Source organism: Gavialis gangeticus, unplaced genomic scaffold, assembly GCF_001723915.1.
Source record: "Gavialis gangeticus isolate Ggan-Ray unplaced genomic scaffold, GavGan_comp1, whole genome shotgun sequence".
NCBI classification, from domain to species: domain Eukaryota; kingdom Metazoa; phylum Chordata; order Crocodylia; family Gavialidae; genus Gavialis; species Gavialis gangeticus.
Genome location: NW_017728995.1, coordinates 5,221,725 through 5,246,153, shown reverse-complemented (window position 1 = coordinate 5,246,153; position 24,429 = coordinate 5,221,725). Strand labels below are relative to the sequence as shown.

The window sequence follows — 24,429 nt, the reverse complement described above, 5'->3', positions numbered from 1 at the left end:
CTATTGATCTCTCTGGCTACATCTCTTGGTGAACTGTATAGTTTATGTCTCTGTGTGGCACTGACAAATAGAGTGAGCCTGGATAAGATAATGCAATCAGTAGTTAAGATAAGAACACATCATCACATCACTAAAATTTAATTTCTTGGCTATAAATAGCATCTTGATTTTTATTCCTCATTAGGCATTTTATTTATGCACTCTAGGTATCGTTAAGGTTTGAGTGATCATGTACAAAAATTCAAGAACACCTACTATTTTAGGTTAAGCTTATGGTCTGTCAAGCCCTTTATCCTTCAATCAGAAATAGCCAACAAATGCCACTTTAGAAGAATGCCTATCCCTACCCCACCACACCAGCTAACTGTTCAAAGGTAAAAGAGGTGTAGCTAGCTGTTTTGGTACCTTGGGAAGAGTGTCTGTGTGTGGGAGAGTGAGTCTAGGAGAATGGGTGGAGGGAGAGGGGGTGGTACAAGCAGAGCGTGGGCTCACCCAGACATATATCTAGCAGGAGGCTGGAGGCTCCAGTCACGTGAAGCAGGGGCAAGACTCAGACTCCTCTGTCAGGCTCACACGCCAGCAACTACAGAGCTAACCCTTTACAGTGCTGCAGAATTTAATGTTAAATGAGATTGTAGAAGCCTTAGTTTGGTGGCAGCTGTGACAAGGCTAACCCAGTAGCTGTTCTCCAGGATCCTCCCCCTGCAGCAGCAGCAGCATCTCCTATGGGGGATGGGGAGTAACAACTAGGCATGTGTAGACAAAACGGGGGCCCTAACTTGAAGCACTGGGTTTTTAAAAAACACTGCTTCAATTTAGGGCTGATCCAAACCCCTGTGTCGTGCACACACCCTGCTGACTTACCTGCCTCTTTGGCAGGGAGGGGAGGGCGAGCTGCCGGTGGGTGGAGCAGTCCCTGGGCTGTGGGGGGCGGGGTGGGGCTGGTGCTTCACCCTGTGGTGGCAGCAGCACCCCCCAGGCAGCACCCGCCCGCACCCCAGCCTCAGGGGGAAGCACCAGGCCCCCACACAGCTCAGGCAGGCAGGCAGACTCGGGGTGGGGGAGATCAGGCTCGCTGCTTTTCTTGGGCAGAGCCTGTCTTCCCAGGCTGCTGCCAGGCTGCCTGCAGGGCTTCCTGCAGAGCTCCTGAGCTGCATGGAGCCCGGTGCTTTGCTCTATGGCTGTAGGGGCAGCAAACTAAAATTCCTTGGAGTTTTAGTTTGCTGTGCCCCAAGTCATTTAAGGTGCATTTACGCTGCCAAATTTCCTACAGCAGCTGGAATTAATGCAAAATATGCCACCAAGGCATGCAAACACCAACACCATTAAAGCGGTGCAAAAGCATTTAGCCTGCTTTAAAGTGTTGTGCACACATGACTCTCATTTCGTCTACACACGGCCACTGATGAGAACTCTAGCCACAGCTCAGTGCACCTTCAGACTCCAGGTCCCTGTCACCATTCATACACCCCTCTGCCTCCAATTTGGCATCCCTCCTTAGTCAGCATCCAGGGCTTGTGCCCCCCATTTCAGATCGGTGACTGCACTCATATGTATCTGCACTGTTCCAGTAGACTTTCCTGCTTCCTTTGTGCTGACTGCCCCATATTGTCCAGTTGCCTTATGTGTTCATTCCATGGCTTCTGTTGCAGAGCTATAGTAGAGTCTCAGCTCAATTTCTGATTGCATCTTAAATAATGCTGTGCTGGAGGTGAGCATGAAGCTGCTGGAAACTACATGTGCAATGACATTTTGACCAAAGGGCTGCCCTAGAGGCTTGTGCTTGTCTAACATGTTTCAAAAACTCTAGTATAAGAAGTTCTTTGAATCTTGCAGTTGATAGTGAATTTTGCTAGTCAAAACTTAAGTTACCTGGGGGCTTTCTTAACTTAGTCACTGAGGCAGTTAACCTCAGTGCCAGAAATTGGCTATGATGTTCTGTTCTAGAGAACTCACCGGGCTTTAGAGGTTAAGAACACAACTGATGTGAATCTCTATAGCTGTGCCCTTTGAATGCCTCAGACATCTATCTATATTTATACAATCATGTCATCCTAGATATTCTTATGGCTGCCAGTCTGGAAAAACACAGCATTCTAAAATTTCAGTATGTAAACTATGGAGCCAAGTATTTTCACCCTTGGTCAGTGGAATCTAGAGAGAATAGATAAGAAATTCAGGTTATCCCCTTAGGAATATATTTTTTCTTACATGATAACAGAACAAGAAGCAGAAACTAAAAATGTGCATGGAGCCTGCACTGCCTATCTTTCGCTCTCGTTGCATGATATTTATGCTTACAGGCAACATAGTGACCCATCAGTGTCTAAATGATTTATATTATTCATTTAAAAGAGTGGCAGCAATATTTAGTGTACATCTGTCAAAACCAGGCAAAAGGGAGATTAGTTTATAGTGCTGCTCAGCAGACTTCCGTAGGAATGCAGAAATTTTACATATTCCATATGGCCATACCGTTTATTACTTAATATGAAAAAGAGGCAGCCTGTTATTATATTATTATGACATAATTTTATTTAATTTTTTTAGCTTCTTAAACCTCTTTAAGAAAAAGAGGTGAGATTAGTAATCTTCTAGTGGTCACAAACAATCTGTAGTTAAGCAAAGTGCCTTTCTGAAATCTTTCCCAGTAATTCAGAGCAGTGGGCACATAACTATTGTAAAATATTATCCCATATGCCTTTCACTTTGCATTGTTTAGGAGTCACATTGCCAGTGATAGTATTACTATTGGTAACTGGATGATGGCATAAGAAACATTAAATGTAATGGGGGGCTTTTCCAAAAATCACTAGTAGGGTATGGAAAAACAGACACGTGGAACAGATTAAAAAAAGGGAGAGGGATGTGCTGCTGGGGACTACACTGCAGCTGTTGTGATGCAACTGTTTTGTGTTCATGATTCTTAGTGATACAAGTGAGCCAAAAGGTCAACTGGATGAAGCAGTGTTAAAGTGCCATTGGTTCTGCAACATTTATATCACTAGATGCATGTAGATGTGACAGTTACAGTGTAACAGCTGCTGTACAGCCCTGACCAAATTTCCTCTCATCTTTTGACCCTGCTCCGAGTGTACATTTGTTCATACCTATAGATGAACTTTTGAAATCTTGCCTCTTGGTACCTGCTACTAGTGCATAGAGAGATTATCTAGGCTAGTAGCCTAATCCAAGTCCACTGAAATCAATAGAAAAAGTCCCATTGACTTCAGTGGCTTTAGGATTTGCAACAGATGACAATTATGAAGAAACTGTTCCAACTAGATTCACACAGCCTACAGCTGTGTTTGGACACAGTTTTTGTTAGCAACACAGGTTGATGCAGTGTTTAAATTGCCATCAGCAATAGAGCACCTGCTGGTGGTGTGATAGTGAGAGAATTTAATGAAAAATATGTGTAGCTTAAACTGTTAACCACACCTGAGTCAATACCTCCATAACTACTTCTTTAAATTCCTGTCTGTGCCAGGGTTCAGAGACAGGGCAAAACTTCTACCAGCACTGTAAAATGGATTCATTCTTTAAGTGCATCAGGGAACAAATATTTGTAACTGTGGCTGTAAGTTTGAAGAGCATATTTGCTTTTTTCTAAATTATTCTTTAAGGTCTAATAGTATCACAAATGCTTTTAGAGAATGCTTGTGGCCTGCTGTATGACAATCTAAAATTACTTGAATTAGTATACTGAATAAAAATACAGCAACGGCAGCTACAGTTACTTCTTTTCATACTTTTTAATATTTCTTTTCATTTTTATTTTGCAATAACTTTAAAAAAATACTGTGGTTTAATATTGCATACTGTTAATTCCTTGGCACTGCCAGATTATATCCCCATTAAATGGATATTTTTGCTAATACTATTCTTACTTACCATTGGTTAGTGCCAGCTACTGTCTTCAGGATAAACTGTTCTCCTGAGCAGTGTTTGTATGAGCCACTCAACATGAGGAATATTCACAGCTTAACATCATATATTCCCTCTTTACACTTTGCATGGGACTATGACAAATGAGCATGAATTTGGCCTGATTGGCCAGGGACAGACATTACACTTTTACCTGTATAAGTGATTGGAAGCTGGTCTCTACCTATAACAAAACAAAATTTCAGCACATGTAGACTGGTTTAAAAATGGTGGAACCTGATCTAAGATTTGCACCGCCCACCAAAGGGTGAATGTCTGTTCTGTTCACTACCAATCTAAACTATGCCATTTACAGAAAACTGCATAACTTAGATTGATTCTGCCTCAGACTTTTTGAATGTCTATACCAAGTCAAATGTCCCAGGAAGTAGAACCACCAACTTTTACATTTATTACAACTATTTGTATGCTAATTTCTTTAGGGTAAGAAGCTACCATATCATCTTGGAGCAGATGCTGAAGAAGGGGAAGTCTCTGATGAGGATAGTGCTGATGAAATTGAAGATGACTGCAAGTTAAAACTCTGTTATGTAAGTGTATAACCATGAAATAGCCCAGTCTACTTATTCCAACAATGATACAAATTCCACTATTATTATTGCATATATAGAATCAAGTTCTTAAATATTTATGCCTAAAGTCAGGTATCAATAATCATATACGGACATCTGACTAAATGGTCTGCATTTTAGAAGCCCTAAGTGTATACACATGAGTTTGAAAATCCATACATAATATGGATTTAGCTGCCTGACTTTAAACCAGGGGTGGGCATGATATGGCCCGTGGGCTGGATTCAGCCCACCAAGTAAGTGGATTTGGCCTGCAGATGAGTACTTGCGAAGTGAAAGGATTTGGCCCATGGGCTGGTGGCAGCAGCTCAGGCAGTCATGTCACGCTGGGTGTTTGGGGCTGCTCCTGACATGCCAGGTGCTCACTCACTTGCACACATGTGCTCATGCACTCTCTCTGTCTCTGGACCAGGGCTGCTACCAGTGTGGAAGCAGAAGCATGAACCCTCCCACAGCTGTAGCATGCTTTGCCCCTGAAGTCTAGACCTGGCAGCTGCTGGCTGCCTCCACAGCTGCCCAAACATGTCTGGCAGTTTTTGGGTCAGGGCACTGGGTGTTTTGGGGGGGGGGGGGAGGGGGAAGCGGGGAGAGGGTGCTATTACAGCTGCGGGCAGGTTCATGCTTCCATGCTGGTTGTAGCTTGCAGCTGTAGCAAGCCCTGCCCCTTCCTTGCACCTGGAGCCCCGCCCTGCAAACTGATGGCTGTGTTTGGCAGTTGTCGTGGACATAGCCAACAGCTGCCAGATCTGGTTTAGCAGGGGGAGGAACAGAGCACACTAACCTGTGACTAGGTAGACTCCAACCACAATAGAGGTGGGGGCATGCTAAAGCTGCAGGCAGGTTCAGGCTTCTGTGCTGGTTGTAGCCTGCCACTGTATAATTAGAGAATCATAGAAAATTGGGGTTGGAAGGGACCTCAGGAGGTCATCTAGTCCAATCCCCTGCTCAAACCAGACCATCCTCAACTATATCATCCCAGCCGAAGTTTTTTCTAACCAGGTCTTAAAAACATCCAAGGATAGAGATTGCACATCTCTAGGTAACCTGTTCCAGGATTTTTCTACCCTCCTAGTGAGACAATTCTTCCTAATATCTAACATATTGTTCTCAAGTTCCTTGCTGCAACTTGAGACCATTGTTCTTTGTTCTGTCATCTGTCATTGCTGAGAATGGTCTAGCTCCAGCCTCTTTTCAACCCCCCTTCAGGTAGTTGAAGGCTGCTATTAAATCCCCTCTCAGTCTTCTCTTCTCTGGATTAAATAAGCCCAGCTCCCTCAGCCTGTCCTCGCAAGTCATGTGTCCCAGCCCCAAACCATTTTTATTGCTCTCCTCTGGACTGTCTCTAATATATCCACATCCTTTTTGTAATGTGGGGCCCAAAACCGAACACAGTACTTCAGATGTGTCCTCAGCAGTGCTGATTAGGGGGGAATAATCACTTCCTTTGACCTGCTGGCAACACACCTACCAATGCAGCCCTGTATGCCATTAGCTTTTTTTGCAACAAGGGCGCATTGTTGGCTCATATTCATTTATTGTCCACTGTAACCTGCAGTTCTTTTTCTACGGATCTGCTGCCCAGCCAGATAGCCTTAAGACTGTAATGGTGCATGGGGTGTTTCCATCCTAAGTGCAGGACTTTGCACTTGTCCTTGTTGAACCTCACAAGATTTCTTTTGGCTCAATCCTCCAATTTGTCTAGGTCACTCTGAATCCTAGCCCTCCCCTCCAGCATATCTACTACTCCATCCTGTTTGGTGTCATTTGAAAACTTACTGAGGGTGCACTCTATGCCACCTTCCAGGTTGTTGACGAATACATTGAACAAAACCAGCTCCAGGACCAACCCCTGGGGCACTCCAGTTGATATTGGCTGCCAACTAGACATTGAGTCATTGATTATTAACCTCTGAGCCTGATGCTCCAGCCTGTTTTCTATCCACCTTACAGTCCATTCATCCAGCCTGTACTTCCTTAACTTGCCTGTGAGCATGTTGTGGGAGACCATATCAAAAGCCTTGTTAAAATCAAGATATATCACATCATCTGGTCTCCCCACATCCACAGAGCCAGTCATTTCATCATAGAAAGCAATCAGGTTGGTTAAGCATGACTTGCCCTTGGGGAATCCATGCTGACTGATCACCCTTTTCTCCTCCAAGTGCTTACAAATGGATTCCTTGAGGATCTGCTCCATGATTTTTCCAGGGACTGAGGTGAGGCTGACTAGTCTGTAGTTCCTTGGATCCTCCTTTTTCCCTTTCATAAATATGGGCACTATGTTTGCCCTTCTCCAATCACCTGGGACCTCTCATGATCACTATGAGTTTTCAAAGATAATTCCCTGTCCCACCCAGTCTGCACCTGTACCTCAACTAGGAAGCTGCCTTTGAGCAGCTGTGGATGTGGCCGTCAACCCAAATAATTGCCTACCCTAGCTTTTTAGACACTCAGGATGGAATGGAAAATGTTGTTGTTATTAATGAAAGTGTGCTAGACTGACTGGCAAGCATAAAGGAAGATTGGCTCAAACCGTGAAAAGCTTTCAGGTGAGGTAGACAATTTACAGGCCAAAGGTAAGAGAGACACAAGATGTACTGAACTCCACACCTCAACTGTACTTTTAGGGTGCTTGTACAGATGATGGGGGATTAGTTTTCCCTAAGTTGAAATGGCTAGTTTTTAATTGGTGGGTTTTTAATTGCGTAATTTAAAACCCCACTGTTTCAACTGGGGGAGAACTAAACTCCTGTTGCATATACAGGTGTGAGGGGGCCCAATCCTGTTTTGTTTTTTTGTTTTTCCTGCCCTCCCATGGCAGGGCAGGTGAGCTGCCAGCAGCAGGCTGAGCAGTCCCTGAGCTGCAGGGGACCCTGGTTCTTCTTTCTGCAGTGGCTGTGTCCCCCAGGTGGCACCCACCTGCTAGCACCCAGCCCGGGTGGTCCTGAGGGGTGTCGCCACCATGGAGGGAAGCACTGGGCCCCAGATAGCTCAGGGGCTGTGCAACATGGCAGTAGCTCATGCAGGCAAGTTTGACTGAAAGGAAAAAAATAAAAAGCAGTGAGGAGCCTGATCTTTTTTATTTTTTTCTGTCTTGAAGCCTGCCTGCCTGAGCTATGTGGGGCCCAGTGATTCCCTCCATGGTGGCAGTGCTTTCTGGGCAGCACCTGGCCACTTAGCAGCACACCTGGGTGGTCCCAGCGGGTGCCATTGCCATGGAGGAAAGCACAAGGCCCTGTACAGCTCAGGCAGGCTTCGAGAGAGAAAATAAAAAAAGGTTCCTCGCTGCTTTTTTTCCCCCCCGCCCCACCTCAGTCGAGCCTGCCTGCACGAGCGCAGGGCCCAGTGCTCCCCTCTGCAGTGGCAGTGCCCCTCTGGACTGCCCAGGATGGGTACTTGTGGGTGGATGCCACCTGTGGGGCACCACCACCATGGAGGGAAGGACCAGGGTCCCCCACAGCTCAGGGAAATACTTGGCTCACCGGCAGCTCACCCCCCTGCCACAGGAGAGGCAGGTAGGCTCCAGCACCCTGTGCACCATCCCTGCCACCTTCCTGCTGCCTGGGACTGACCGGGAATGGCTGGCTTGCCCCTGGGGTAGAGTGGCAAGGTGGCAGGAGGATGACTGGGTATGCTGGCACTGGGATAAAGCAGCAGGGATGGTTCATGGGGCACTGGAAGCCCACCAAGCCTGAGCTTCTCTGAGCGTGGTGGCTTCCAGCGCCCCATGCGCTCTGGCACTTTGTTACATAGCAAACTAAAATACTTCAGAGGAGTTTTACCTTGCAGTCATTTAGAATGAAATACGCTGCTGAATTGCTAGATAGCAATGCTATTAAAGCGTAATATGCCACTGAATGTGTAAATAGCAACACCAGTAGAGTGGTGCAAAAGGGCAATTAAGTCACTTTAAAGCCCAATTTTGTTGCATTGTACAAGCACCTTTAATGATTAATTCCTTATCAGTTTCCCTATCTCCTTTTCCTTTTTTTTTCTTTTGATTCCCCTGACTACTTTCCCCCGCCTCTTTGATTTTTGGACTTCTTTGATTTTTTTCCCTGCTCTTCCTTCAGTTAGCCCTTTCCATAGCATTATTTGCAGCTGCTAGATGTTCCAGCCCAGAAGCAGTCATGCTTCACTGGTTTAAAATTTTAAACAAAGAAGAAAATAGTCTGTAGTAGAAACAAATAGGAAGTGTCAAGTTCAAATTTCACATCAGCAGGTGTAACTCCATTGATCTCAGGTCTGAATCTGATGCAAGGGTTTTGCTTTCTCTTTACAGTGTGCACAGGCACCCACACCCATACCTACACTCCCACTCCAACTTTCCCCATGTAGTTCTGCTTTATACTGACTGTTTTGCAAGAACTTATTATACCAAACTTTCTGTTTTTCTTCTTCATCATTTGCATCTGCTGTTGGGAATAAAAAAATTCAGGCTGACTTGGGAATCACTTCACAGGTAATTCAAATTCCCCACTGAAATCATTTAGAGAGACCAGATGTTCCTGCCAGTTCTTTTTTTCTATTCTATTCACAGGGCACCACTAAGATGTCAAGTAGTCAGCAAAGTTCTCTGTGATTCTTCATGTACTCCATAAAGAGACTGATCTTTTAGGCATATAAGCATAGAGATACTGAATGCTAAAGGAGAAAACCTGATTCATTTCATTTTTAAAAAACTTTGGTTTTGAGGTTACTTTCAGATCACAATGTAATGTGATGCATTTTAAGCTATATATTCTACACGAGTGTTTCATACAAAGATATAATTTTGCTTTGGGTATATGGAAAACTAAGTTCATTAAGTGACACAAGAAGTTATATTTTATCCGTATTTCCTGCAGCATTGAAATCTGTTACGCTCAGTAAGGAAAAACTGTTACAGTACAGGTTAGTACGTTAAATTGAATGCCCCAGTCCTGCCAACCCTTATGGTTAGGATGTAAGAGAAGATTTACAATTGAACACAACTAACAGTATACCCCCAACTATAACAAGCAGTTCATGATCACGAATGATTGATCAGGGACCAGTAACTAGGCATTATCCGTGATCAGTAACTTTCCCTCATTATCCTCCTATTATGTGGAACAGCAGGTGTGTTACCAGGCAATGGGAGCCCTTAGTGTTAGTGAGGACATCTTGTGGGTGGTGCTGGTGGTCTCTTGTCTTCTGCAGATCTGGTGCATCTCATCATCTTCCAGTGTGGGGAAGAGCTCTGAGTCCTCTTTATCATAGAAATCAAGAGAGATTTCTGTTTGTGTGTGGGGCCACTGCTTTTTACATCAAAAAGGCTTTGAAGCACTTTGGGGTCAGGGAGCATCTTTTTGTTCTGTGTTAGTACAGTACCTGGCGCAGTGCACCTGGTAGTTGCTACCATAGTATAAGTATTCACTATTATTAATGGTAATAAACAGGGATCTGTTTCCTCTGTTTAAAAATCCAAAATTCTCTGATTAAAAAATCCAAAATTCTTTGATTAAAAACCCCCAAATCCTTGTTTTCTGTGATTAGAATGAAATCCCACTATATAAATAAGTATGAGTTGAATACAATATTTTATTGATATATTTACAGTTTTAAAGCAGTTTGGAAGCCTACCAGAGCCTCAGTCATTATAATAAAATAATTCTAAATATCTATATATTTTGGTGTTTGAATTTGGCTGTTATCTTATTAAATCAGAGCTCACCCTGTCCCCTTTGCTCACCAGGGCTTGGGTTCAGCTGCAGCTGTGTTTCCCCCCCGCTTTGTGGTGCTGAGCAGCTCTGATATGGTGGTGCCCTGCCTCTGCCGTACTGTTGCCTCTCACTCCCAACCCGCAGCCCTGTGGCTCTGCTGGTGTCCCTCACTCCCAGCCCACAGTCCCCCACCTCCATCCCTGCTGGTGCCCTTCATTCCCAATCTGTTGCCCCCTACCCCCAGGCCCTAGCCCCACAGTGTGTGAGGAAGGGGATGGTTGTGTGAGGATCGAGGGGTATGGGCATAGGTGATGTATGGGGGTTGGGGGGATACAGACAGTGCATTGTGGGGGCACGTGCCCTCCCCCCCACCCCGATTTCTGTACTGACAACAGGGCATGGGGCTGCAGCCTGGCTGGTGTAACTCTGGGCAGGAGCTGCCTCCACCGTGGGCAGGACCTGGCATGGGAGGGAGCACCCTGCCTGCTTGGCAGCAGCAGGGGTCACAACTCAATTCTGCTTCTGCACCAACACTGCTGTGCCTCACCTTGGTGGCAATGACAGCGTGGCACTCCCTCCTGTACCGGGTACCACCTGCTGGGCCACCGAGGCAGATCCTTCCTGGAGCTGATCTGGCTAGGCTGCAGTCCTGCACCCTATGCCCTACAATGGGCACAGAAAATTGCAGGGGGCACATGCCACCCACCCCCATCACACATTGCCTGTGTCCCCCCACCCTGCTGTGCATCACCTGTGCCCTAGGGTTGCCAACCCTCCAGGATTCCCCTGGAGTCTCCAGGAATTAGATATAAATACCCAGAAGACTACTGATAGTCACCTGGGAGATAAATGATAGTGCATTTGTTAAAATAAATATTAAATGTTGAATCTCATTTATACAGTAGTCCAGTGGATTTTTAAAATGTAATAGAAATGTGTATCTGCCTTCCTGACATAAAGTCTGTGCACTGTAATCCATACCTGATATATACACAAGCACGTGGGCACATTCGTGTTGTGTGTTGTGGGCACGCTGGCATTCTGGAAATCTTCTGGAGTAGATTCAAACAGAGTTGGCAGTCATACTATCCCCCCCCCAAATGCACACACGACTTACCTGGAGGGAGATGTGGGAGCTGCTCTCTAGCCCGCTGCCTGGCTGCCACATACATGTGTGTATGCACACATGTAAACCTGGTGCCCCCTGTATTCCTCTCCTCCCAGCCCCAAGCAGCACCTTGCAGGCTGGAATGCCACCAGCCTACAAGGGGAAACCTTCAGTTTTCCGGGTTTTTTTCTCCTTTAAAGGCGAAAATCTGCTTTTTATTGCAGGGTTGTTTTTTTTTGGTGGTGGGGGTTGGTGGCAAATGGAAAACCCAGGTCCCTGGTAATAAAACATCACTTCTGTCTGATCCCACAGAGAAAGATTTCTAATAATTCTGAACACAGGCCTTTTCAGAGGGCTACTCAAATGCATTAGGTGGGTAATTCTCCTCACCTCTCTAAGACGGTAGGTAATTATTAATGTTATATCCAAATGGGTAAAATCACAGAGAGAAACACATTTTGTGGTGTTGTAAATGGTTTCTGATGGTCTGATGAGTTGCTATATCTTTCAATGGAAAATGTATGGTTCTGCTTGTTCCTGGAAAAGTTGAGAGGAAACACTGGAAACATTAATAGGTTGTTCCTTTCTGGAAGTATCCACCACAGTCTATTTGCCATTTTCAAAAATGATTGGCATGATTGAATAGATTTTAACAGGATCTGTTACTTCATTTCAGAGTAATGGCACAACTGAGCACCAGATAGAATCTTTTATAAGGAAGAAACTTGAATCGCTGATAAAAGAATCTCAAATCAGGGATAAAGAGGATCCTGACAGCTTCACTGTGACAGCACTGTTAAAGGCAACACACGAGGGTTTAAATGTAAACCTGAAACAGGTACAAAAACTATTTTCTCCTCCATTTGTTGTGGCAGATTTGACAGCTGCAGATTTGCTTTGGAATAAAATTCAGTGCAGTTTTGTAAATAAACCTTGGAAAAGTTACTTTATCTAGAATAAAGATCTGGAAACAACTCCAGAAAAAAATACCTTTATAGGGGATTCTGAGACAGTCAGATGTAAAGTGTATAACTATCTGTACTAGCAATGACCATATATAACTGTAGACACTATGATGGGCTGGTATGAGCTCTTCCTCTGACAAAGTCCACTGGAATTACTGAGACTCTAGATGGTCATAAAAGCCAGTGCTGTTAGATCCGATCACAGCAGTGGGCCCTTGACAAGACTGAACCCATTTACAGAATATGAAATAATCAGGAACTTGTATATGGTCTTATCAGTATATACTGTCAGTTTGATAGTTTCCTATTCACATTATATTGGCATATATATGGAGAACTGTTTGAGTGACTGACATCATCGGGTGCTTACAGACATGGAAAAAGAAACCTAACGTTTTACTTTCAGCTTGGTGTACATCCGTGCCAAGCACAGTGCATGCCTGAAAGAGAAATTGAGTCAGTTTGGCCTGGCTTGCCCAATGTCTGTATAGCTCACATGTTTCAGTGGGGCTTTATGGCGCTTTTATCTAGTAGCTGATTGAATCAGCTACTAGATAAAAGCGCCACAAAGCCCCGCTGAAACATGCACCCTATACATACTCTGGGAGCGCCAGGTCAAACTGATTCCTCTTTTAGTACAGCTCGGGGAGAGTGGGGGGTCTCACTGCCACCAGCACCCGGTACATATTTCCACTTGTGTAACTGTCCTTAACATTTTTTTTTCTTCTAAACTTTGGAAAAATAAGAGGACATAACCTTAGGAATTAAATAAAAACAAACCCCATAAAATTGGTATTTGTGTAGTTAAGATTCTACTTACTTAAATTAGTCAAAAAGTTAAAATACACAATCACAATTACTAGCATATATATCGAGCCTTCAGCCTTTTTTGATTAAACCTCAGATATTTTGATGGATTAAGTAGGTAACCATTTACCAGAAGTAAACTGAAATATTGAGAAGTCAAAGGGCTTGCCAAAATTAACACACAGTCAGAGGTAAGAGTTCATTCCAGGCATCATAACTTCCATTTCTATCTAGTTATATTCTCTTCTATACTATAAACAAAATACATTTCCATCTTTTAAGGATCTAATATTTAATCATTGATATTAATGGCCATTTTACCACTGATTTAACTAAGAGTAGCATCCACCCCTCTTTTTGAGTTAACAAAAGAAGGGAAACTTTATTTTGCAAATGTTGAGCTCTGTGTATGTCTGTATGCAATGCTAAATATCTTCTGACTGTTCTAGTAATATTACAGTGGGCTAGAAATTAGTGCTAGTAGACCTTAGTACCTTAGGACCTAATTTGGCAAACATTTATGAGGGGGGTATTTATTTGCCCAAGTGAATTGCAGTGAAAGTACCCTGAATTTTCATACTGAGACTATTGTTAATAGGTATTAGTATTTGTTATTCACTGATGTCCTGATGCCATCACAATCCATTTACTGCTTGCAAATGCAAGTGCATGTCAGCATGAGCTACAATTCAGAATGGTACAAAAATCAAATGAGTGCCATTTCTGATGATGACCTACTTTTAGAATGGGTAAAAGTTACTTTTAATATTAATGCAAGCTTTTCCATTGCTTTTGCATGTATTATGCTTTAAAAGATACAAAGCCAGTTTTTCTTAAAAGATGGCAGGAACTTCTTTATTTTATGAAAGGAAAACCCAGATAGTGTTTTATTTATCAAAATGAACTGCAATATGTGCATTTAAAACAGCAGTGACATTTAAAGGAATTTTAAATACATGGAATTGAGTATCTTTACTCTGCAATGGCTTCATTAAATGGCTTCAAGTCAGATCCATAAAGTAACTGCTCTTCGCCAAATGCAAATAAGCATTCAGAAGTGTCAACATTTGTTTTATGCGATTTTAATGTCTTCTGGTCCATATTCTGCAAATGTAAGCAAACCATTGATGTCTAATAGGGTCAGGATCAATTCCTGGCTACTTTTTAATATCTGCCCAGCATTTGGTTCCTCCCAATAATATTAGATATGTAGATTTTTAACAGTGGAGCAATCTCTGCCTCAGTAATTACAATTAGAAAAGCCTTTTTATAAATCACAGTGTCTAAAGATACATTTATGCTAATTAAGTTCCATCACTAAAAAGAAGTCAAAACTGCTTCTTTTATTCATCGTATTTTCCCACAGATCATGAGGGTATTCACTTTTTACTTCCTTGAAACCATTAAACCAATTAATTCAACATGAACACATATTGCATGTGACTGCCAAGAAACTCATTTTGTATTGAGACAAAGGTAAAATAAAAGCTTTCCTTTTTACTATTGATACCTCTTTTAACTTATCCAGACTGCACCCCATAATTAGGGACCTGAGAAAATTGTGATTTTGTGGACTGTGTGGATACTGTGAAATTAGCCTCAAACTGTGATTTTTAAGGGTTGTGAGCCTGTGCCAGGAAAAAGGTGAAAGCATGTTTTCCTTTGCAGGCTGGCAGCATTCCAGCCTGCAAGGGGAAACCTGCACTTTCACAGCCTGCAAGTGGCTGCCAGGGATGTGGCCAGGATGCAGCCAGGCTGCCGAATGAAGGTAAATATATAGGGAGCAGAGGGGAGAAGGGGGTTCGGAGGGCAGGGCTTGGGGACTTTTGGGGTGGCGGGGCAGTGTGTGTGTGTGCTGTAAGTGGAGGGAGAAAATATTATTTGGGGGAAGCTGAGTGTATACCACCACCCCCCCCGTAGGTATGTCTGTGGAGGGGAAGGGGCGGGGGGAGAGGGAAGGGACATGAGCAAGGCCAAACTGAGGCTCCCACAGTGAAGGAGGGAGTGGGACAGGGGCAAGGGCAGGGGCTGGGGTGAATGGGGCCCCAGACCAGGTCATGGGATGGACGGAGCCTGGGCAACTTGTTTAGACGTGCAGGGGGCTCCCACCACTGCGTCCACCCTAGGGGAGATGCAGGGCATACATAACCCCTGGATTTGTGCATGGGACAGAGGCAGGCTGCTGCTGCAGACTGGGCTCTGCACCCCACTGCCATTGCCCCAGGAGCCGTGCAACACCATTGCCAGGAGGGAAGGAGGCATGGCGCAGCCTGGTGGCAGCAGGCACTTAACATCGCACTGCTCTCAGGGCATAGAGCCCAGCCCACAGTAGCACCCTGCCAAATCCAGGTGGCACGTGCCTCCTGTGCCTCCCCTGGTATGAGCACAGTGGTGGGAGCCTCCCTGCATCCCTGGATGACCTGTCTTGGGGCTCCATTCACCCCAGCACCTGCCCCTGCCCCTGCCCCTGCCCCTGCCTCTGCCTCCCTCCCTCCCTTAGTGTGGGGGCCTTGATCTGCAACTCCCATGCTCCATCCCCTTCACAGATTTGCCTGCTGTGATGGGCAGTGCTCCACATGCTGCTGGGCTGTGACCGTGGCTGTGTGCAGGGTGTGTTTTTGTGACCCTGTGGCCCTCTGTGCTTCCACCACTGCCCTACATTTGGGGGGCTAATCTCCATTAGCCCTGGCCTTCTGCTGCCTATGGTGTGTGCCTACCTGCCGCACATGTGGCTTGTGTGCAGGTAAAGTAACATTTTACACAGAATATTCATGGAACTACTGGGACCCATTTGCCAAGATCAGTAATAGTTCATGCATATTCCATGAAAAATTATACTTTACCTGTGCACGCTGCACATTTTCTGCAAGAAATCTACGATTTTCTCAATCTGCTGTAATTGACAGCACACTATTTATCTCTCTCTTTCACTCTTTACATTAACAGATGCATCTACCTTGTAAAATTTACTGTTACAAGCTTATGCCTGTAGCAGCTCAAATTTAACACACTTTTTTATTTCCAGAACTTTTTATAACCATTTTACAAAACTATATTTGGTCATTTTTTTGTTTTTCTACCTATCCCCAAATTATTTCTAAGAAACAGCAAAATGTGCTGGTGCTAAGAGTATTTTACATTGTGCTCTTTAGTCCCCTGTTGTACTTGAAAATTTATCACTGTATTCATCAGAAACTGGAAACAATGATCTATTGAATTGAATTAGGAGTAGACTGTTCTGTGAGGAATATTTCCCTTCTGGAATTGGGATTTTCCTCCACCAGGACTCAGTGCAGGCTGGCAATAAGAGTCTAGTACAGTCCCTCCCCTATAGTATAGTGTCTTCCTTGAACTCTCTGCTGGCACAGAGATAAGGAGCTCTTGGGCTTCATTCTGCCTAGGTTAATGCTTCAGACGTAAATGCTCATGAGAAGGGGGGAAGCCTTGCTTGGTGGAGAGAAAAAGGACTAACAGAATTTGGGGACAGCTACCCAAACTAAGGCCTATCGGCTTTGGTGAATTTACAAGAGGAGAGCAAAGCCCCACTTTGTCCTGTGGCCTGTGGCTAAGATTTCTCATATATCCCTTCCTCCCTACCTCATCCCACAACTGCAACAGTTGTCTTCCCCCAAAGGCCACCACATATCACAATCTTTCCTGTGGGATTGAAGAGGGTGAACACACAAGATTTAAAAGTAATCAGATTTCAGCTACTCAAGCCCTCTTTAGAGCAAGGTGATTCTCTGGTAATCTGATTTTTTGTGAGCAAGGGAAGTAACCAGGTCTGAGGCTGTGGACAGATATAACTTTCAACTGGTTTGAAAAGGGCAGCGGAAGTTACCACTTAGGATTTTGTATCGACTGTTATAATGTAACTGTTCTAGCTGGCTGCTCTAGTAGCTGGACATATAAGTTCAGTCACTTTAACAATGAACCAAAAAGGGTTATAGTTGTAAGGTTTGCTAGGTTCATGCCCATATAGGAACATGCCAACATAACAAATACAGTATAATAGCTTATACCAATATCTCACAATACCAGTTGAAGTGCTTCTGCTGTCCCCAACCTGAAACTAAGCCTAAAGCCATGTACAGAGGTGTACTTATAGCACTTTACAGCACTACAACAATATAATCAAGAGAGATATACATAACGTTCACAGACCACCCACTAGAGCACTGAAAAATTGTTGCAGAAACATTGTCTCCAGGCAGGGGTGATGGGGGTTGCCACACTGCTCTTCCTTGTGCCCTCCAGTCTACCTGTTTTTCTGCCCCTAGGGAAGCCTGTCCGTGGGCCAAGTTATTGACACCTCGCACTCTCCCTTGTTGGGGAAAAGGACCAGACCTTTTGGTGAACTGCTGACAACAAATAATACAAAATTTTAGGGAACACTTTTGCTGGTTCACTAATCTGATATGAGTAATTGCCGCCTTATAGCCTCTATTAAACTTTTACCTTGTTCCTGTGCTTGTCTGAAACTGTACTGTATTTGACTGTGTGGCTTATAGGTCCTTTTAGCAGCGTCAAGCTCAACAATACAGTAATAAGTTGAAATAACTAGAGGTTTAATTGATGTAATCTGTTGACCTACATAGAAGAGAGAAAACTGAAAAGAGGAATTTGAACTCTGTTATGTTTTGGTAATTCAGTAACTCATTAGCCAGCTCGGGTATATGTTATCTCTGTAAACCTCTGTCCTAATCACTTTCATTAGATTGTTGTGCCAAAAGGAGATCTACTGTGAAGCTTTACCATTTCCTTTTGTTTATTGGTCAAATTTTATTCTCTGAAATTGCATATCTTCAATGCCATTAATTTTACCAAATGTTATCCTAGTTGCAAAGTTATGCTACAAAACTACAAAAATGGCATTGAGCTGGAAAGGTAGCTGGATGCCACCTTTGTTGCGCTGCCTCAGAAGTGCACTGCCGGGGAGGTTCAAGTTAGATTCAGGGGCACTTCAGCAGAACTGCTTGTTTCACTGCTGTTGAGATATATCAGTACTAAGGTTAATGATACCCTCCTATTTTACAAGAGGCTGTTTTTGAGGATTTATTAGTGTTTGCAAACTGCTTTGTTATCTATCTATATAGCTATAACTTGCTTCAAAAATTGTAATTGACATTTTGTATCAAATCTGTGTAAATATTTCTAACTCATGAAAGGATGAGGATCCTGTCCACAGCAAAAATATTTTAATCACTTAATGATCATGACCTGACCATCGTGTCATTTTCCCTTTTGTATTTTATTTGGAGCAGCTTTCTGTAAACCTTTTGTAGAGGTACAATAACCAAGTTAGTTGTTGGAGGAGAAAGAACAGCCTAAACAGCCCATAATGAATAATAGAGAATGCATTCCAACCCATAGCTGTATATTGAATAACTGGAAGTACGTGAACTCATACTGTAAATGCTGGGAAATACATTTCAACAAATTTAGGTTTTCTGGCTGCTCTTCAGGCAGATGAAGGGATGTGTCTTCTGACAGCAAAGCTACATACTGCCAGTGATCATCAGATTGATGTCCCAGGGGATATCTCTGTACTGGAGGAAATAAGGATTTCTGTGGCTGCCTACCAAGCACACTCTGCATCTGCCTGTGTTTTAGAGATTTTTTCTTTTATCATCTCAGTTACCTGCACTTTCAAATGCTGCAGGCCTTTTGATTGTTTTTTGTTGTTGTTTGTTTTGTCTTGTTTTGATGTTTCTTTTTTTTACACAGCTGATCACTTTTTAGTCCACCTGGATTCCATTGCTTGTAATTCCAGTTCAGCTCCTGAGTCATCTTGTGCATCTGTTTCTTTTGCTGAAGAGACCTCCCACAGCCCTGCCGTTATCTCGTTAAAGCACCTAACTATTGCTTGCAGATGGCTTCATTACTAGGACCTACAAAAGGCATTGGCCTCTAGTTAATATAACATGTGGTACCTGCTCACCTGTGTAATAATTGAGTCAAAGTCTGCTTGAAAGAAGAGAGATAACCCACCATAATGCTAATGGGAATAAAATGAACTAGTTAGCTGCCTAACCATTCAGAATAATTACAATTTGCCGGTAGCAGTGCTGGTGGTAATTCAGGAGTATTCTTTGCTGGAGAGGAATTCAAGATCCAAATCAAGTTTCAGCTACACTTGTGTAAACCATGAGCTATTCTGTTAGGACCAATTATAATTATATTTGATTAGCCCAATATACTATTCTCTTACTATATCCCTTGCATATATGCAAATTATATACAGGTAAAAGGATATCCTATCAGAATTTTTCATTCACTTACACAGGTATCTTCACTTTATGCTGACTCTGTACTCACTTCACACAACTGGAAATGATGACTAGAGCTTGGTAGGAAATGGTTATGTTATCCCATAAAGATTGTCAAGATTCCTTTCTGCATTGGGATCAAAGCAAGGGGAGTTGTCTTATTCCAGAAGAGCCACTTGCCCCTGTGTTAAGAGCATTTGCCTGTAAAGAGTATGACACAGCATCCTTGGAACTTGGAACCTCAGTCCTTTATCCTCTCTTTAGCTTCTGATTACAGAACAGTTTCAGTAGGAGAGCTGGAGACAGGAAAGCACAGAAGGCTGCTCCATAGTGTAGGGGCCAAAGCACATGAATGGGCTGTGGAAGTTTTGAGGTTCAAGTTCCTGGCCTGAAAAAGGTGGAATAAAAAATTGTAGATGCACCTCTTACTTTTCTGGTTTTGACTGTAATTGCATCCTGCACCAATGACACCTGGCTTTCTTAAATGGATATATAAAAAAAAAAAAATCCTGATCATTTCTGCAGTGACATAAGGGACCAAGGCCAAAGAAAGATCAAGGCCACTGTTGTTGCACAGATGAAAGTCCATTAATTTAATTTGACTTAATTATAATTTGCTTAGGTGTGAAAATGGAATCAGTACTAACTAAATTATACCAATGCAAACTGAGAGTAAGAAGAAGCATAAACTGGCCCTTTGTAGTACGGTTGCCAGAAGATCAATTGCTCTACAACATTGGTTCTCAACCTTTTTAGACTGAAGGCACTGCTCCTTAGACTCTAGAAATCCTTCAGGAGATTCAAAGCACCCCTTAGAAAATTCCAGCTCTTAACTTTAACTTGTTTTTTGCCTATGGAAAAATAATACAGCAACTGATTTATCAGGAATAACTCAGGAAGACTACAATGGGTTGGAATGTTTTTGATACTATGGATTCCTGTCTGAAGTCTCTGGATTTATATTGTGAATCATGTGTAGGTGTTTGCATACCTAACAGTGCTCATATTGCATGCCATCCGATGGCACCCTTCAAAGAATCTTACAGCACCTCAGGGTCACTGGTCTAAAAGAACCACACAATACAAATCAAAGGGTAAAGTATCTGATTCTTCCCTTAGGTGATGCCACTGTTGTAGACCATACAGCACCTCTGATACTGGCTGTAGGCTGCTCTTTTGACCCCACCAGTTCTCGAATGGCTGATGTGGGTTTCTTCATCCATCCACCACAGAGAAATAACAAGCGGGAGATAAAGTGGCAGCAATACTTATGTATTGGCATTAAGTGAGGGATGGAGGGAAGTATTATATATTTGCATGTTATAAGCAAAGAAGAAAGGAATTTGGAATCTATTTTAATGATGAATATGACTCTTACATTCAGTCTGTATAGGTTCGTCAGCTAGTATGAATAAATACTGCCTTGCTCTAGTTTCACCATCAGAATGCTTGTTGAGAGAAAAAATGTCTCTGTTCTTATTTTTATTAAGTTTGATTTAAACTACTGTTGTGTCATTAGTTTTCTATTTTCCTTTACTATCAGCCAATTGCCAAGCCACAAATAATATGTAGGAATAAAAACATTGTATATTGTATTTGCACATTTAAATGTATGTTCATTACTAATCGCATTGGGTTTAGACTTTAATAATTTCACTTTAATTTCTGTTCCTTTGTGTAATGTATTCTCATACAATGTCCCTTAAAAAAATAGCTGTAGCATGTTGAAAAATACATGTTTTTAAAGGCCCTGGAAGACTGGAAAAAAGAGAAAAAAAATTCGTGAGATGGTTTGAGGAACAATGTGTTCATTGTGCACTTTTCTTTTTTGCAGAACTCAGACATAAAAGAAAGTGGAAAAAAATCCCATAGTCGGTCATTAATGGGCAACTTTGGTAAGCACAGGGTAAGTAGGACTGGAGTCTCCAATAGCCATTGTGTCATGAGATAATAAAAATTGGCTCTGAAGTCACAGAGATTGAAGTTTTGGTAAAAGACTTAAGGCTGTCTTCTAACTACAGCACCAGAATGCAGATAAGGAAATATTGCTTTTGTACAGTATTTGCTAATTAGCTACAATGTGCTTGTTGCTGTTCTGAAGAAGGTGACAGCAGTTAGTGTGAGATGATAGGAAAAACTTGGATGACCTAGAGACAGAATTGTCCTTCACTGATGTAGAATTACTTTATTGTGTATAAATAATGACATTTGCACTAATAGTCTTCACTGAAAGAAGTGTCTACAGGATGAACTTCACAGAGAACAGGCCACCTGTGTGTCACATCAAGAGAGGGCATGTGTTTCACATGTAGGGAACAGATGCTGCAGCAGACTCAGGAGAGAGAAGCTAGGCAAGTCACACAGGCCAGTATTTTCAAAAGCATCTCCCTTGGGCTAGGGACAAAAGTTACACATAAACCAGTTTATGTGGTTGGAAATTCGCTTAAAGCTGTAACAGAACAGAAGTTCAATGTACATAAACTGCTTTCAAAATGGCCAAAACCAATTTAAGATAAACTTGATAGGATGTAGTATCAGACTGAACAGATTTAGGTCAAACGGTTTACGGAACTTCTGTCCCAGATCTCTTCCTGGTTCAGGTTAACACAGAGTCCCCCAGCTCCAGTGGAGCAAGGACTGCCCTGCCCCTCTGCTCCCTAGCCTACCTCCTGCCTGCGTCCATCAGCTCATGCGGGGGGGAGAGAACAGTCTTCCAGACCCCACTAGTCAGGGTCTATATAGTACGTCAGGGGGAGAGAGAGGCCCTCTGGTGGGGGCTTTTTGACCCTTAGCAGCCCCCCTCCCTTGCCAGGGGCAGCCTGGGGACCTGGGGGGAGTTCCCCACCTCCCCCTCCCCTGCACAGGTCCTTGCCTAAGCTGTTGCAACAGGAGGGAGGGGGAAGGAGTTCCCAAGGCCCTGCAGTTGTGGGCACCAGGGAGTCCCCATCTCAGGGGACTTCCTCCATCCTGGCCAGGGGACCCATAGCCGAGTGGGCACAGCCCTGGGGAGCTGAGGGAAATCCCCCCCCCCCCCTTAGATGATGATTGCTTCAGCTGGTACCACAGGAGGGAGGGAGAAGAAGTCCTCGTGGCCAGGTGCTGCCCAAGCAGCACAGCATAGAGGCATTGGGGAGGCGGTAGGGCAGCCCAAGGGAGCTGAGGAGAATTCTCCCCTTTCCAGACCCCACAGCTGCTTGTGATAGGAGTCTCATAGATAGCCCAGGGCAGCCTGAGGGAATGGAGGACAATTCTCCTGCTCCTCCACAGTCAGTTTTGCCTCAGCTGCTGTGAGTCTGAGTCAAAACCAATTACAGGGAAGCAGAAGAATTTCCTTCCTCTCCCTGAGGCTGCCCTGGGCTATCCATGAGACTCACAGGGTTGAAGCGAGCAGTTTGGGGGTTTGGGAGAGGAAGAATTCCCTCAGCTCCCCAGGGCTGCCTGAGCTGGGGAACCCCCCTGAGAGGGATGCTCCCCCAAGGTGGGCCAGCTCCTGGACAGGGGGCTCCTCAACCCCTTTGGGGGGGGGGACAGCAGGGGGTTGGGGGCATGTACTGGGGAGCTAATTGAGGCCCCACTTGACTGGGCTGGCAATGACCAGCAACCTGGGATACAAACTCTAGTGCCACCTGCCTACTGGCCAGGGTCAGTGCAGGCTTCCCCCTGGCTTTCCCGAGTGAAAACTGAATGTTAGTGCAGTTGGTTATCAGTTCAATTTACGTGTCTTTGAGGAAGCTGTTTAGATTGAATCAATTCTGCCTCAGGTTTTTTGACTGTCTGTGCTTCACCTAGAAGGATTGCTGTGGCATCTGGACATATATTTGTTAAGGATTCATTGTGTACCTCATTACTTGTCAGGACAATAAGTTGCTTTGTTCACCTGAATTTATGTAAGTTGTTTGACCCCAGTAATCTTTCCTGCCATGGCAGGGGGTCAGACTAGATGATCTACTCAGGTCCCTTCTGACCCTAGAAACTATGAAACCTGATGTTGGAAGTGATGTTAATATGGGCAAGGTGCTGAATGTTCTAGCTTTCTATTAGTTCTCTTAAGCAGATCAATCTTCCTTCAGCTTATAGTGCAGAAGATCATAGAGCATGTTATTAGCAACATAACAAAAAAGTATGGAGGAGTTTGCATGAGTCCATCACTTCTCTTTTTCTACTCCCTCCATTGGAGTTAGCTGGGATGGAGAAAAGCATGGGATCTCTCATCTCGAGGCACTGTGACCCTAAATGATCCTTGGGGGGAAACTCTGCTAGAAGGGAGATGTCAAATAAAAGCCTGCATTTCTTTTTCACCCAGTGCAGTATGCACAGGAAATTTTCTGAAATGAAAAGACTAACACAGAGCTCTTTGATGGGAGGACTAATTATAGAAAAGGTATGAAAAGGCTGGTTGCGTGGAACATCACTTCTTACACACACAAAACCCCTGTTGACATTCACAGCCAGGGTCTACACAGTACACCAACATATCTCAACAGGTCTTTAGGCCTTAGCCAAATAATACTCAATGCTAACATTTTTCAAATTAAATTTATTAAGGAATGAGCTTAGTGAAGCCTAGTCCTTTAAAGACATGAAATTTCTACAGATGCCTGGTGAAAAAATGGAAAGTGTGATGTGAATTAGAGGAAGAACAAAGTAGATTTCATGGCTAGGAATCACATTTGTGTTGTCTTTTATTGTTTTTGTCAAGAGTGCTGTATGGCCATGTACAGATATTCAGTTTGTCACTGCTATCCTAGGAAAAAACTGAGTATACAGATGTTCAAAAAATTTCTTCAAGAAAAAAGTGGCTACTCCAGGAGAAAAATGACCTAGGAATAACCAGGGTTAAATCACTCGCAGAAGATAATGTGTGGTTCTATGTCAGAACACTTAAGCCAAGTTCTACTAACGGAGTGGGTTTGGTAACAAGGGCATGCTATCTGTGAACACTATACACAAGGTGATTGTGATTTAGTTCTGCTATCCTGCTCAGATGAATAGGACTTTACTACACAATAGGCCTTTGGAGATTACTTGTTTTAGGAAGGGAATTCTCAATATGTGTTTCAGAATTAGACCCTGAAT

The 24,429-nt window shown here is 43.5% G+C and overlaps 1 protein-coding gene across 2 annotated transcripts in view; it reads left to right on the top strand.

The window, feature by feature from the left end:
- The window catches only part of PLCH1 (phospholipase C eta 1), a 196,971-nt gene that overhangs the window by 128,229 nt on the left and 44,313 nt on the right, over positions 1–24,429 (top strand). For both annotated transcript variants that reach the window (XM_019503178.1, XM_019503177.1), the window contains exons 10-12: positions 4,371–4,478; positions 11,989–12,150; positions 21,188–21,259. In XM_019503178.1, coding sequence (XP_019358723.1) covers positions 4,371–4,478; positions 11,989–12,150; positions 21,188–21,259 — 342 coding nt within the window. The remainder of the gene's footprint in view (positions 1–4,370; positions 4,479–11,988; positions 12,151–21,187; positions 21,260–24,429) is intronic.